This window comes from Alligator sinensis, unplaced genomic scaffold (genome assembly GCF_000455745.1).
Source record: "Alligator sinensis unplaced genomic scaffold, ASM45574v1 scaffold424_1, whole genome shotgun sequence".
Taxonomy (NCBI): domain Eukaryota; kingdom Metazoa; phylum Chordata; order Crocodylia; family Alligatoridae; genus Alligator; species Alligator sinensis.
Genome location: NW_005842113.1, coordinates 1,286,655 through 1,301,335, shown reverse-complemented (window position 1 = coordinate 1,301,335; position 14,681 = coordinate 1,286,655). Strand labels below are relative to the sequence as shown.

Sequence of the window (14,681 nt, the reverse complement as noted above, 5' to 3'; positions counted from 1 at the left end):
ATTGGTGAGGTTTTACTCACCAAGGCGCCCCTGGGGGTTACAAGAAATAATGGCCATAAACTAGCAGAGAGCAGATTTAGACTAGACATTAGGAAGAACTTCTTCACAGTGGCCAAGGTCTGGAATAGGCTCCCAAGGGAGGTGGTGCTCTCCCCTACCCTGGGGACCTTCAAGGGGAGTTTAGATAGGCATCTAGCTGGGGTCATCTAGACCCAGCCCTCTTTCCTGCCTATGCAGGGGGTCGGACTCAATGATCTATTGAGGTCCCTTCCGACCCTAGCATCTATGAATCTATAAATCTATGGGGGAGCAGGCAGCTCAGGGCTGCTCCCCAGCTTCCTGACTGCCTCCTACTCCCCAGCTGCCAGGAGAGCAGTATGCCTTGAGATGGGGGCTCCACATGCCTCAGTTTGGGGGCTTTGCAGCAATGTGGGTACTTTGAGCCACCAGACAGTGTAGGGGCTTTGAGTCCCCAGGCTGAGGCATGCAGAGACAGGACAGCAGCCAGCCTAGGGCTGCCTGCTCCCCTGTCTTGAGGCATGCTGCACCCCAGTGTAGGGTCTTCACAGCGTGTAGAGATTGGGGAGCATGCAGCCCTAGGCTGCCTGCTACCTCATCTCCATGTGTTGCTCCCAGGCTGGCTAGGGCACAGGGTGTCTTAGCATGGGGGCTGCCTGCTGGCTAGCCCTGCACTAAGGCACCCTGTTCCCAGCCAGCTCCCCCGCCCACCAGCACATGGAGCAGCAGGACAATGTGTCCCACTGCAAACCACATGAATAGGGGTGTGCACTGCTGCACAAAGTAATAGCACAAATTAGTGCCACTACTATCTGTGCTGCTGCTCATGTGGATGTGGCCCCTATGTTCATTTTTATTATTCCTCTCAAATGTAAGCCTCACCAAAATGGCTTTTGCTGTTTCTATGATATAACATCTTATTTCCCCAAAACCTACCACTTCATTAATGAACAGTGCTACCCAATGCCTTTATTTTTATTTCTATCACTCCTTAAGAGTTTGCTCCTTTTTATATCTGTATTCCAGTCATGGTCAGTATACCACTGTGTGTCCATTTTTCCTATAACATCTGATTTAGTGTCACACAACAAGAGTTTCAGTTTCTCCATTTTATTTACCAAACTCCTTTGTGAATAAACGGTCAATTAATTTCTGTCTCTACTTACCCAAGTTTTCCAGTTGGAATGTGTGTGACTATCTTTTTTACACTTAAAGTGATGATATTATCCTCTGTAACCCTTCCAGTCCTGGGTGCCCTTTCCTCCTGGGCTACGTTCTTATTATTCAGACTCCCTTTGTTGTCGGTTTATTCTCAGTGTAAAGCTTTTCAGAGTTGTCTCAGTCTTTTTTCCTGAGTTCCTAGTTTAAAGTTCTTATCTGTTGTATCAGATGGTCCCAAGACTATCTCTTCACTTATTCAAGTAAAGGCCACTCCTAGAGAAAAGTCCAGTATCCACAAATGCCTGCACTTGGTTATGTATCCCCAAGTTTTCTAAGTAGTACCATTCTGTGGCTTATCCATGTATCTTCACTATACTGCCCTGCCTCTCCCTCTTTTTCTTGGGACAAATAGCAGTCTACTGAGAATGATAAGAGCTTCTAGTTATTTAAGACTCTTCCTTAGCCTAGTATATGTGTCCTTGTCTGAGAGGGCACATCTGTATGAAATGTGTACTGCAGTTGCCTAATTAGCTCTGCAATAAATGTCTTGGTGTCTACAGGAAACTAATAAACTCCTCAGCAAGTTAGTACTTGTAAATACAAATACTATCCTCCTGCAGAGTTTTTTCATGTGCAGCAGTGCACATGTCATGGCTTTGTTGCAGGTAGGTCTTGTCTTATCAATGTTATCTCCTTCTATGAACAGGTCTTTTGCCACCTGGACATGGGAGAGAAGGTCAATGTTATATACCTAGACCTCCAAAAGGCTTTTGACCTAGTATTCCATGATAAAATGGAAAATCTGTGGAAAAATTGGAATATTGTGGGTTTAACTGCTCAACAGTTCACTGGGTGGAAAACTGGCTGCATGGTAGGACCCAGAGAGTTCTCATGAATGGGTTTTTGTTGTTCTGGTGAGAAGTGGCCAGTGGTGTCCCTCAGGGGACTGTGCTTGAACCGGTGCTTTTCAACATCTTTATCAGTGATTGGGATGTGGGGGTGAAAAGCTTGCTGGCCAAGTTTGTGGATGACACCAAGTTATGGGGGAGTGTGGCCATGCCAGAAGATAGTTTACAGATATAGGTGGACCTGGACAGGCTGGAGAGTTGGGTGGACTGGAACCAGATGAAATTCAAAACTCAGAAGTGTAAGGTCCTCCATCTGGGGGCAAGCAATCCCCAACATACCTACAGGCTTGGTGGCAACAATTTGACTTGCACCATGGCCAAAAGGGACCTAGGGGTACTGATTGACCATCGCATAAACATGAGTTGGCAGTACGATGCTGCAGCCAGCAGGGCAAACAACACACTGGCATGCATTAACTATTGCATCTCATGCAAAACTAAGGAAGTGATACTCCCACTGTACTCTGCATTGGTGAGACCACAACTGGAGTACTACATCCAGTTCTGGGCGCTGCACTTCAACAAGGCATAGAAAAACTTGAGAGGGTCCAGAGAAGAGCCACCCGTATGATCAGGGACTTACAAGACAAGCCATACGAGGAGGCTGAGGTGGGGACTTGGTAGTGGCTTACTGCTACATTGGGGGATTACATTAAGAACTTGGTGAACAGGTGTTCATCAGGGCACCCCTGGGGAAGACTAGGGGCAATGGATACAAACTCCTGGAAGGCCCCTTCAGGCTCAGTTCCAGGAAAAACTCCTTCACAGTCAGGGTGTCCAGACTGTGGAATAAACGCCCATCAGTGCTGGTGCAGTCACCTACCCTGGAAATCTTTAAAGGGAGACTGGACATGGCACCCAGGAGTAATAAACTCTGGTGTGATAAGTGCTGGAGTTTATTGCATTGCATTAATATGCATGTGCAAACATGCCTAGAATGTAGTTCTCTGCTACCTTCATGGCAGAGATAGTCTTTGAAACTCTTAGTTTGCTTACCTCTCAGGTTATCCCCTTTAATGTTTTCCATATCATCTCATATTTCCTGCTGGAGACAAATATATTTTCAAATGTGGCACTATTGAACAAAGACATTTTTAATGCTTCCCTCAATTAAATTGCCATTTCCAAACCAAATCCTTGTGGGAAATTGAAGGATTTTTATCCTGCTTCTAGTGCAAATCACAATGCAACTAAAATTATGTACATATTCATGATGTATCTTTAATATGAACAGAGAAATGCACTGTCCCTGATATTTCCATACATGGCTCCTTAGTAAGTCTGTTTCATTTTATTGTGTGTTAGAATGTGGGATTGTACATTGAGTTATAGATAAAAATGTTTCAGCTCCTGTAGAGAGTTTTATGGAGGTTCCCTCCCATCATCTTTCAAGAGTAGATTCACACAGAAAAAATTATATGACTTGCAGTAAAGATTTCTAAAAGGTTCAAAGGAAAAACAGTGAAAAGCATTAATTTAGAGAAGCCAGAGTGGAAGGAGGGTACCCATTTCAGGATAATTGTTTAAAAAATGATTTTTGATCTTGTAAACATTTTTGCACCTAGCTGGAGGCTAGAGACAGGCACAGGCAGATTAATGCACAGGCCTGCGAAACCCAGCTCCAGGGCCCCTTGCAAATCAGGGCCCTGCCAGATGCCTGGTAATTTCTGGAAGGGTTTCCTCAGGAATCGATGGGTTTCCCCATGCGGTTGGGCAGCATTCTAGCCTGCAAAGGGTCCTGCTTGGGGCTGCCGGGGGTGAGACGCAGTGGGTGCTGTGTGCATGTGTCTCGCTACACATGCACATGGCCAGGAAAACAGCTGGGCAGCATGCAAGCTCCCTGCAGGTAAGTCTATGTGGGGAAGAAGTGTGTGTAGGGGGGCAGATCAAGGCTTCCGTGGTGAGGGAGGGAGTAGGGCAGGGGCAGGGGCGCTGCCTGGCCAGGGTGGTTCATGGGATCCAGGGCTGGGGTGGGGAGCAGGATGGAGCTACAGGTGGCTGGTCCAGGGGGCACAGGGTGGGAGCGGGAGCAGCTCCCTGCCACTGCACACACCCCCCAGGACAGGCATGGGGGTGCATGTGCCCCCCCCATATTTGTGTGCAGGTCTGATGAGGGCTTCTTGCTGTGGGCTTAGGGCTGTCCACTCTGCTGCCTTTCCCTTGGAAGCCCTGCATTGGCTGAACATTCCTTGCCACCCTGCAGTAGTGGGGGGTGGCAAGATGTGCCTCCCACTGCTGGGCAGGCATGGGGCATGCTGCTAGTGTGAGGCCCCTGGGGCAAAGGCAGCAGAGCAGAGATCCCACAGCAAGCAGCCCACATCTGCCCTCATCCCGCTCAACTCCACTCCGGAGGTGGTGGGAGGAGGGAGTGCGGGGAGCAGGAAGGAAAGGTGGGCATGTGCCACCCCACCTCTAGTCCTGCTGGGTCCATTCAGCCTCCCCCACGGGGCATGGAAGACCACCCTGCCATTGGCAGCAGCAGCACCAGCACCTGGAGGGGAAGGGGCATCTCCCCCACCCCCGGAATCCAGCTTCTGGGACCTGGGGCTGGCTGCAGGGGAGGATTGGCATGATACATTCATGAACGTGTCATGTTTATAATGGGGTGTGGGGACCTCCTATTTTCTGTTTGCTCAGGGCCCCAGTAAATCTTAATCTGCCACTGGATACAAGGTGAGAACTAGCTGGAAGTCAAAGTCAAGTGACGGTTTCTTGAGTAGGGGCCAGATAATCACAGACTTAAGAACATCCCAAAGGGAGGCATTGAAAACCTCCACAAACAGTGGCTCCTGTCTTCCCTGATATGTCTGCCAAGGGAGAGTTGCTGGGACAGCTCTAGATGGTTGTGGGAAAGAGGAATTTGCTTTGTGCCTTAAGGAGATGTTTTTGTGATGAGTGAGCTACCTGTGGCCAGCCATGTCTATCAGAGGAGGAGGAAAGCACTTTTCTCATTAAAAAAAAAAAAAATTCTAGCTTTAGCTTCCTGAAATTTCAGGCACACCTAAGTGATTTATGTAAAAAATCTCATATTTTTAAAGGCAGAGAGGTGCCTAAACAGGCAGAGAGTTGCCTAAGTTCACCATGTTAATAGAAATGACATTTACAAAGCTCTAGCTCAGGCATCACCTATTCCCTACCCCCATGTGTCTAAGACCCTTCAGCATCTAAGGACTAAATTTGATTCCTTCTTTACAGGTCTCAGTGGTACTTTCATAGCCATGCATATGCAACTTTAGACACTAATGCAGAATTTAGATTCTATTGGCAGTTGTATAACTATTTTTGCTCTGTGCTTCCCTTCTGAGTATGCTCAAAAGACTCCTGTCTAGCTCTGTAGGCTATAGGTGGAACAGAATGACATGGGGATGTGTGTAAATCCCCAAATGTTTGCTGCATTAAAACTGTGAGTAGCAAGCATTTGGCAGGAGGGCACTCCTACCTTTTGGCCCAGTAGCTTAGGATGCATCTACACATGCAATTTAATGTGCATTAGCTTATTTTACTGTGCATTAAAGTATCACAAAAAAGTGTTCTTAAGTTAATGTACATTAAAATAGGCTAATGCACATTTTTCTAGTACCTCACAATGAAGGGTACCTGTACATAAGCATGGAGGCTGCTCTGATGCGCTGGAATTACAGCATATCAGAGCAGACTCCGTGAATCGAGTCTGCTGGAGTGTAGTAATTACTGCACTCCAGCAGCCTCCTGTGTCTCATGTATCAGCATCCCCATGCTTAAAAATGATGGTGGGGGGTGCTTGAACTAAAGATCATCAAATGAGCTTTAGTTTAAGCACCCCTGCCACTATTTTTAAGTGCGGGGACACTGATATGTGAGACTCAGTGACGCTTTAATTAGAGCAGTTCTTGTAAAAATGCCCCAAGGTACTAGATTTCATGTGCATTATATAAAATGCATTATTTGAAGGTGATACACAAAGGTCTTGGATCAGAGGCAATATCTTTTATTAGACCAACTCAATTGTAGCAAAAAACAATCTTTTGTTGCATGCTTTTGGGCACATGCACCCTTCTTCAGGCTGAGGAGAAATCAAAGAATGTAAAAGTCTTCTTAGGTAGAAAATAATCCTCATTTTGCACAGGGGAGATAGAAGCTGGAAGTGTATTCCTCTGGGTCTGAGAGTCCTTTTGTGAGAATGTTGCTCTGTGATGTGTAGATTAGGTTGTCTTCATCCCTGGAGGTGTTCAATGCTAGAGGCAGCTAGGGAGGCCAAAAATCCTTCTTTCTTGTTTAGCAACAAATTTTATATTTCCAAATGGCTCAAATATGATATCTTCCATGTTTCAGGGATCAATTTTATAGCCGTGCTGGTCTGGGGAAAAAGAGATACACCAAACTCTTGGATCAGAGGCAATATCTTTTATTAGACCAACTAAATAGTAGCAAAAAAAGGGTCTTTTATTGCAAGCTTTTGGGCACATGCATGCTTCTTCAGGCTGGGGAGAAACCAAAGATTAATTGAATGTGTACACTTACCAGGGAGCAGACAGCCAATTCTAGCTCCTGCTTACCCAGAGGGCGGTTTTTGAATCAACAGATCCAACTTCCTAGCAAAGTGCTCCAACCACCAGGCCAGGAGAGAAGCATTGATGAGAATCTTCTCTAGCTCACATTTTGAAACTGGACCGCTGGGCATCCAGGGAGGCAAAATATCCATGGCCAGAATGAGGATGGTTTGGATACTGTTCTAGATGGGAGGAGGCCCTAGGTTCTGCTCCATCCCTCCATATGGCTTTTCTGTGCCTTGCATTTAATAATCCTTTTTATGCAATGAAATTTTTCCTGCTTTACTGGTGGGCAGAGGCCATGGCCTGAATGTAAGGTATTCTCTTTTCCAAGGCAGTATCCATTTCACTGTGGTTAGAAACAGAAATTGCCAAATGATGCAGATCAACTGTGCTAGGATATGTCCCGGCACAGCTGATCCACTTTATTGTGTGAAACACGCTTTGCCTGCTATCCTGCCCATTGATACTATGGGATGATGGATGATGTATTTTTCCAGGGCTTGAGGGATCCTGCGCATGCCAGGAATTCCTGCACAGGACTGGGCTCATCAAGCTCTGGAACTGCCTGCCCAGTTTCTTCCTTACAGACATGCACCCCGGAGATCCCAGGGGCATGTTTGTAAGTGGGGAAACCTCAAATTTCCTCACTGACAGAGATGTGCCATAAGATTCTCCAGGTTGCCTCTCTGTAAGAAAAAGCTGAGCAAGTGCTCCCAGGGCTAGAGGGGAGTCCCTCAAGCCCCTGAAGCACCTGACTGAGGCAGTTAGGAAGGGCAAGCAGCTCAGGTCTACCCACAAACAGGAGACTGCTGCTAAATAGCAGCACAGATTAATGGCACCTTTGTCATGCCCACACATTTTGGGCATGTGGCACAACAAAGGTCATGGACATTGGTTTGCTTAGTCTTTGTGCTGCTATAGAAATTGTTATGGTGGCATAAAGGCAATGAATGACATTTGTTTCCATCCTGATTCACCCTCCTTCTGGCTTGTTTTTCCCTCCTGGTCCCAAATATCTTTCTCTCCTTGTTAGGAGTCAGGGCAGCAGGATAGCTAAATTGCCCTCAGCTGGCTCTGGTTACCTGAATGGGCCTGTCTACCAGCTGCTTGCAATGGGCATGGATACCTCAAGCATCAGCTCTTTCATTGCCCAGCAAGTTACTGTACAGGACAAGTGTTTCTGTCTAGCTCCAGACTGCTGTGGCCCTGTCTTTAATTTCCTGGTTCCTGCCCACATTTTCCTAATTCCCTGGCTTCCTGACCATCACTCTATTCCTGTTCTTGCTCTCATCTTGTTGGTTCCTAGTTCTTGCCCGCTGACTTCTTGTTTCAAATTTTGGTCCAGACTCTTTTGTTCTAGGCTCACTTGCTGGCTCCTTCTCCTTTTGCTCCAGGCTGCAGGTTAAACCCCTGTGTTCTGAAAGCTGGCTCCTGGCTTTAGTTTGATGATTACTCATGTCTCAAGTTTTGTACAACTACCTGCCTCAGATTCTCTTGCGTAGTGACACTTACTTCTTGATCTTGTCTATTCACCTGATCACTTGGGTTGTGATCCTCTAGGGTCAAGCCCTGACTGCCCATGTTCTGGTTGTACCATTGATGCTCCTGGCTTGTCAGCTTCAAAAAGAGAAGGGTTTAGGTAGTGTCCTACTTAGGGCTAAAAGGTATGAGGGCTTTCCCCCTCCAGTGGTAAATATTTGCTAGTTGTGTTTTTTCTGTGACTAAACTTTTGGGACTTGTTCACATCTTCTACATGATTCTCTTCTACTCCAAAGCCCGGACAGGCCAAGTTTAGAAGGCTTAACATGTTTTGAAAGGACTAGCTTAGTTATGCAAGTACAAACAGAATCTAAATTCTGTATAAGTGCCAACAATTGAGCTTGCGTGGCGCTTAAAGGTAAAACAGGATTTAGCCCTCCATTTCTCTTTGTGTTAAATCAGGGGTGAGCAAAAGATGGCTCATGGGATGGATCTGGCTCACTGAGGGGATTTTGTCTGGCCCATAGTGGGTCCCTTAGTCCTGCCTGACCCAGACAGCTTGGGCTGTGGCATATGTGGCTGGTCCCACCGCCTCTGGGCACACAATGGGGATGGGGCGGCATGGCAGCCAGACTCAATTTCCTGGCAGCTCTGGTGGCGGTGGTTCCTTCTGGTTACCGCTGTTGGACCCAACTCCTCTGTGTGGGCACCTTGGCCCCTCCATCCCACACCCAGCACTGAGGGGCAGGACTGCAAAGGCAGGGTGCTTGGCCAGGCAGCTGGGATGGGGCCATGGGTAAGCAGTGAGCAGTGTCCAAGAGTGAGACAGGTGACTGAGGGTGGGGAGACCCCAGGATTTTGGGGTGGTAACAGTGTGGGACTGGGGCTGGTGCCTGGGGTACAGTTGTGATCCACTGTCCACACACCTCTGTGACAGGAGCCAGCTCCATGGACGAGGGTGTGCAGGGAGCAGATCATGGCTCTGCCATAGCTCTGGCCCCACACTGTCCATGGAGAACAGCTGGGACACAAATGGGCAGGCAGACAGGATAGGGCCATGGGCAGGCAGGCAGGTGTGTGAAGGGCTGGGTCTGGGACCTTGGGTGGCAACAGCATGGGGCCAGGGCCAGAGCTGGGGCTAGGGCTGGGGCAGAGCCATAATCCACTCCCTCCACACCCCTATCCATGGAACTGGTGCCTGTTGCAGAGGTGTGTGAGCAGTGGATTGGTGCTCTGCCCCGGGCCCTGGCTCTGGGCTGTCACCATCTCATGACTCTGCTCCATGATCCCAGCCTTACTCACTCTGCCTACTCCTGACCATTGCTTCCCACCCACCGCCCCATCCTACATAGGTAGTTTTGGTAAATTGTTGTGTGTGGGGGGAGGGGCACACAACAGCTCAGAAAAATTACATACGTGGGCTGTGGACTCAATTAATTGCCTACCCCTATGTTAGATGTTACTCTATTCAACTAAGAAAGGCCTACATTCCTGTAGAGACCTGAACCTGGCCTGCTCTTTGATGCACTGAATATGTGACTCTCATCATGCACCACCTGAGTTCAACCAGATCAGAAATCATGATGCATCATGAAAGTGCAACCCACAGAGCAGAATGGAGACATTAGGCAACCCAGCTACAACTGCCAGGAGGAACTGTGGCAGTGTAGGTGAACACATATTAAAAGCAGATTGACTTGAAATGGTTTCATTTGATTCAAACAAACCAAAATATAATATTTTGACTGGGGTGACCCCAACCTGAAACTAAATATTTTAGAGAGTATTTCTTGACACACAATGAAGATTTCAGCAAAAATTGTTTTTTAAATTTTTTGGATTTTGAAAGCTGCATAATCCTGTTGGGGGAGGAAGGAGGTTTTAAATGATATTTCCTGACCAGCTCTTTAAATAACGCCAATTTCTATTCTCTGTTAGCTCAATGTAAATCATGTAAACCTCCACAAATCAATAGGCTGATCCTGGATTTATAGCAGTGCGGTAAAGAGAACAATTTAGGTATTAAAATGTAATATTTTCAGTGTTATAAAATAATTACAATGAGTGCTAGTCTTCACATTGAACTGATCTGAAATTTCAACACTAGACAGAGTAACTGAGCAATGCTTAGTTATGGCAATCGGTGTTATCACCAGCCTAACTTCTCAGGTCAGATTTATGTAAAGTTTGTTTGTCTAACTAAACCATAGGCTTGGGCTTATTCATTCATACTCGTAGACCTGCTCTGCGCATGTCTTATCATAACACGTGATGAAGTAAACACTTGCTCACAAAAGCGTATACATCTCTTATTGGTTTATAAGCTGCATTTCTATTCTGCTTCCTGTCTGACTGCAGACTAACATGGCTAACTACCTCTCTCTACACCATAGGTGATTACTTCATTCTTTTTGTTAATTATTAATGAAGGACTCTGCACATTGGTTTTGGAATGGAGCCTTATCTTATCATAAAATACAATGTCACTGCAAGGCACAGGCATGAAAGACCCAGCAAGCAAAAATTACATACAAATACTTTTAAGATCTTCCAGCCAAATCATAAAGAGAAGCTAACACTTTTGAGAGTTAACTGAAGCTGTGGATGAAAAGTTGTCTGCCACAGAAAAAAAGATTGTTTGCGTGAGAAAACCTAGGAACATATCTAAGACTTTTACAAGGCGATCTTCAAATAAAAAGGTAAGAAAAGATTCAGTCTCTTTTTACTGTTTTAATGTGGATTACTGATTTTATAATGGATTTTTCGAAGGAAATCAAATCAAATAATAGGAATCAAGCTAAACTGGTTTCAAAACACACTTCCTTATGCTTGAAATGGCATCTGAGGAAGGGTTTTGTTTTTCCCGGTGTATTACCACCTATAGCTTTAAAATAAATAAATAAATATATATATATATATACACACACACTATGCACAGTCACATATGGGACCTGGAAAGTATGATAGTATATTATTCTATCATTCACTTGTCAGCTTTAACTTAGGCCCTCGGCCTGTTAAAAGAAGTGCATGAGCGTGTCAGTGTCTGTAAATACTAGTCACTTTAAGTGTCCTGGGAACCACTTGGAAACTATGGTGATTAGTGTACAGAATATCCTCTATAGAACAGAACACAGGGAGCCCCAGTGACTATAGAGTAGGGTTCTATAAATGCTCAAGGGTCATTCCACATCTGGGGTCAGCGCAGGACTGAAGCCCTAGTGCTCCCTGTGTGATTTTCACATTACATGTATTCATTTGTTATTCATGGAGCAACAAGGAAGATCCTGATATCTCATAAGCTAATATTACCTTACAACCAGTTGCTGACACAGAACTTTAAAAAATTGCGTTCAAGTTTAATGTTTATTCCTAATTAATATTCATTTAGCCTTGATCCTCCATTGTTCTGGACATTGTAGAGGCATTTACCTCAGTAGACATGGAGTGCAAACTGGGTGTACATGCCACAAAACTGCAATGGGAGCATTTGCACTGATGTTAATAAATGCATGGTAACCGAGAATCAGGCTGGATTTAATTTATATACAAATGCAGGCGACCAGAGTGAGGATACCCCTAGCCTTTTCCTCTGAATTTAACATGTGGAGAAACAGTCTCAGCATCTACAAAGCCCACAAATTTAGTGCTAAATTTATTCTTTTGAAAACTATGAAATATTTTATTTGTATGGGTTGCCCATATAGCTATGAGAATAGTGAAACACCATAGCTGAACATTAAAAAAAATCATTTTAGGTCAATCTGAAACATTCTGTTCATCCAAATTTGAAATGTTTTAGATTTGAAATTATTTAATCATTTTTTTATCTCCATGCATTAAAATATAATCAGTTTCACCCTTCCAACTGTTCTATGAGAACAGTTTTGAAATGAAAAGCTTCATTCCCACCCCCCCCAAACCAAAATTATCATTTCCCCAAACTGCATTTTTTGGTAAATTTATTACTCTCAATTAAAAAAAAAATCATTTAGCTCTGGGTACAAATAAATTAATGGAAATATATGGCATGATTGCCTTATGTTTTTATGCTCCTAAGTCCCTATGAAAGTGAAAGATATAGATTTGCTGCCTGAGGATTTACCTATATTACATCTATTAATGCTAAAGACCATTGCATGTAAAATAATCAGAATTTGCAAGGCCAGAATCAAACCTGGAGAAATTCTATTGTATTCTAAACTGGAACCTCTCCTTTTCAGCTGCATAAAACAGACTTTTTACTACCCAAAATGTGAGAGCAAGCATGCACTAATGTGAGATGGAATGCTTTCAAAACACAATTTCCCCCCCAACCTCACAACCCAAAACTCTTGTTGAAGATTTTTAATTGTTAAAAAAATGATTGTCGTAGTTTTTACAGTACAATTATAGTAACAGAAAAAGTCTCTGTGTTTGTTTTCTTGTTCAACATGGAAGGGCCTGGTTTCAGGGTTTGTACTTTCCTGAAACACTAAACTACAGCACAAATATTTAGTGTGGGGAAAGGTGCCACATTCCATACATTCCTTTAAGGTGTCTGAACCTTTTAGATGCTATGAATTAATCCCAGCAGACATGTGCTATTTCCACACTTGTATGATCAGAAAATTGTTTTTTTTGGCATTTAATACAGAATCTTTAAAGGCAGGTCCTTAATGTAAATCAGTGAGGTACTCTACTTGTTCAAGAGGAACAAAATAGCCATGCAAATTTTACTCATTTAATTTTACTGTACTTCTACTTTTTCTATGAAAAATAAAGGACATAGTTGCTGTGGGTAAACCAAAATGTTCACTGCTTGCTAGGCATTTGTACACCTTCCATATTCAGGGCTTTGGTGCCCCAAAATAACATTTATGCAAACGTAAAACACTGTTAACAGGGAAATGTTGTGGCCACAGAAGTGTCCTTTGCTCTTAACTCTTCCTCGAATATAAGACTTAATTCCCCAATATTTCTTATATGAATTGCATAATACAAACAAACCAACAATGTTAGGAAACTGGAATGCAGATGTTGGGTGATGCTTCTTCGATAAAGCTCCCATATGACCTTTACTTTGCCTCCTTCAAATGCCAATAATATGATATTTTATTTGGGGGCTTTAGATGTAGTTGACTTTATGGACTTGAGTAAAATATAGAGAAGTTATTTTAGCACATCCTCTTTAATTCAGATCATACATGTAGCCACCTGAAGAGGCAGCCTGTGTGGTAGGTCTTTCTGTAGCTGTTCATTTCAGGATCAGTAACATGTCACACAATTCTGCAAATCTTCTTGAATTGGCTGAATAAGAGTAATGATTTTGTGCTTAGAAAGAAAACAACATTGTTTTTTGAAAAGCAAAATAAAATACTCTGACGTGTTCCCAGCCCCTCTTGGCATCCCTGTGTGGGCAGAGATAAGGTTGGGTAGTTGCCTTATGTGGGAAGTGTCATCCCACACTGCATTCCTATGCAGTGGTGCAGTTTTCTCCTCTTTGCATTGGAAAGAATTACTCAGGCTCAGTGCAATTATTTTAAATGACAATAAGTGATTGAACACAGAGTTCTTTAGTCTGCCAGCAGGCTACCGGCAGCATGGAAGATGTACTCTGAGAACACATATAATTGCAGTCAACTAGGAATTAGTCTTCCCACCCACGCATGATTATTTTTGTAATGCTGAAAGGCCTTCCCTGGCACACTGAATCTTAACATGCATGTAGCACAGACATCCAGGGACAGTTTCTTATATTGCAGTGTCTTGTAAAACTAGTAGCAACACGTTACTGTTTTCCTTAGCAATTCAAGTCATGCAGATCCTTTTTAACTATACAATGACTGCTGGATGCCTTTTTTTATCCTAGGGCTGAGGAAAAAATGCTCCAATGGATAGCCTGCAGAAATTCATTCTGGTCTCTTTCACTCTCTTTGTTTCACTAACAGGTAGGACACTCTTACAATTCAAGAAATTACTCATAATGGATACAGTTTATAGACCGAATTCACCTCACCTCCTTCCCCCACCACCCCGGCCAGATCTGGACTGCAGGACAACTTGCTGCCCAGATCCAGATGCAGTTGTGGGTAAATGGTGGTGTGTGCAGCAACAGCAGTGCTGTGGGTTAATACAGCTGTCACTTCCCCCCCTCCCCGCCCCAGCTGCTGACAGATGTGGCCAATGGGGGTCTATTCTCCAGATTTCCTTTGCAGGCTGTGTCCCTGCTTGCCCAACCCCTCTACCAGCCATGTTGGCTGTTAGCTTGACACCCCTTCTATAGAATCATTTTAAAGCATTGATAATGACCCCTACAGACCTTTTTAGATTTCTCAACGTTTTAAAAGTTCTGGGAATGGCTTAGTTTATATTTCAAGCATGACAATACATCATTATTTTGTACTATTAAGGGGTTAGTACCAGTTAGGTTAAGAAGAGATGTGGGGATTATAACATCCCTCCTTTAAAAGAAGAAAGTATCCTTTCCTATTCCCTTCCCTGAGCTTGCAGCAACTCCCCTCCTCCTCCCTTTCTGCCGCTTGGTGAAATAACACATCATGAAGGAAAATCTCACTGGAAAGCAGCAGGAGATGTTATAATT

The 14,681-nt window shown here is 44.3% G+C and overlaps 1 protein-coding gene across 4 annotated transcripts in view; it reads left to right on the top strand.

Annotated features, from left to right (window-relative positions):
- The first annotated feature begins 10,433 nt into the window (after window positions 1–10,433).
- IGSF5 (immunoglobulin superfamily member 5) overlaps window positions 10,434–14,681 on the top strand; it is an 84,286-nt gene continuing 80,038 nt past the window's right edge. For all 4 annotated transcript variants that reach the window (XR_003094304.1, XR_003094305.1, XM_014520400.2 and 1 more), the window contains exons 1-2: window positions 10,434–10,797; window positions 13,950–14,028. Coding sequence is in view for 2 of the 4 variants with exons in the window: in XM_014520400.2 (XP_014375886.1) it covers window positions 13,971–14,028 (58 nt within the window). In the remaining 2 variants the exon portion in view is untranslated. The remainder of the gene's footprint in view (window positions 10,798–13,949; window positions 14,029–14,681) is intronic.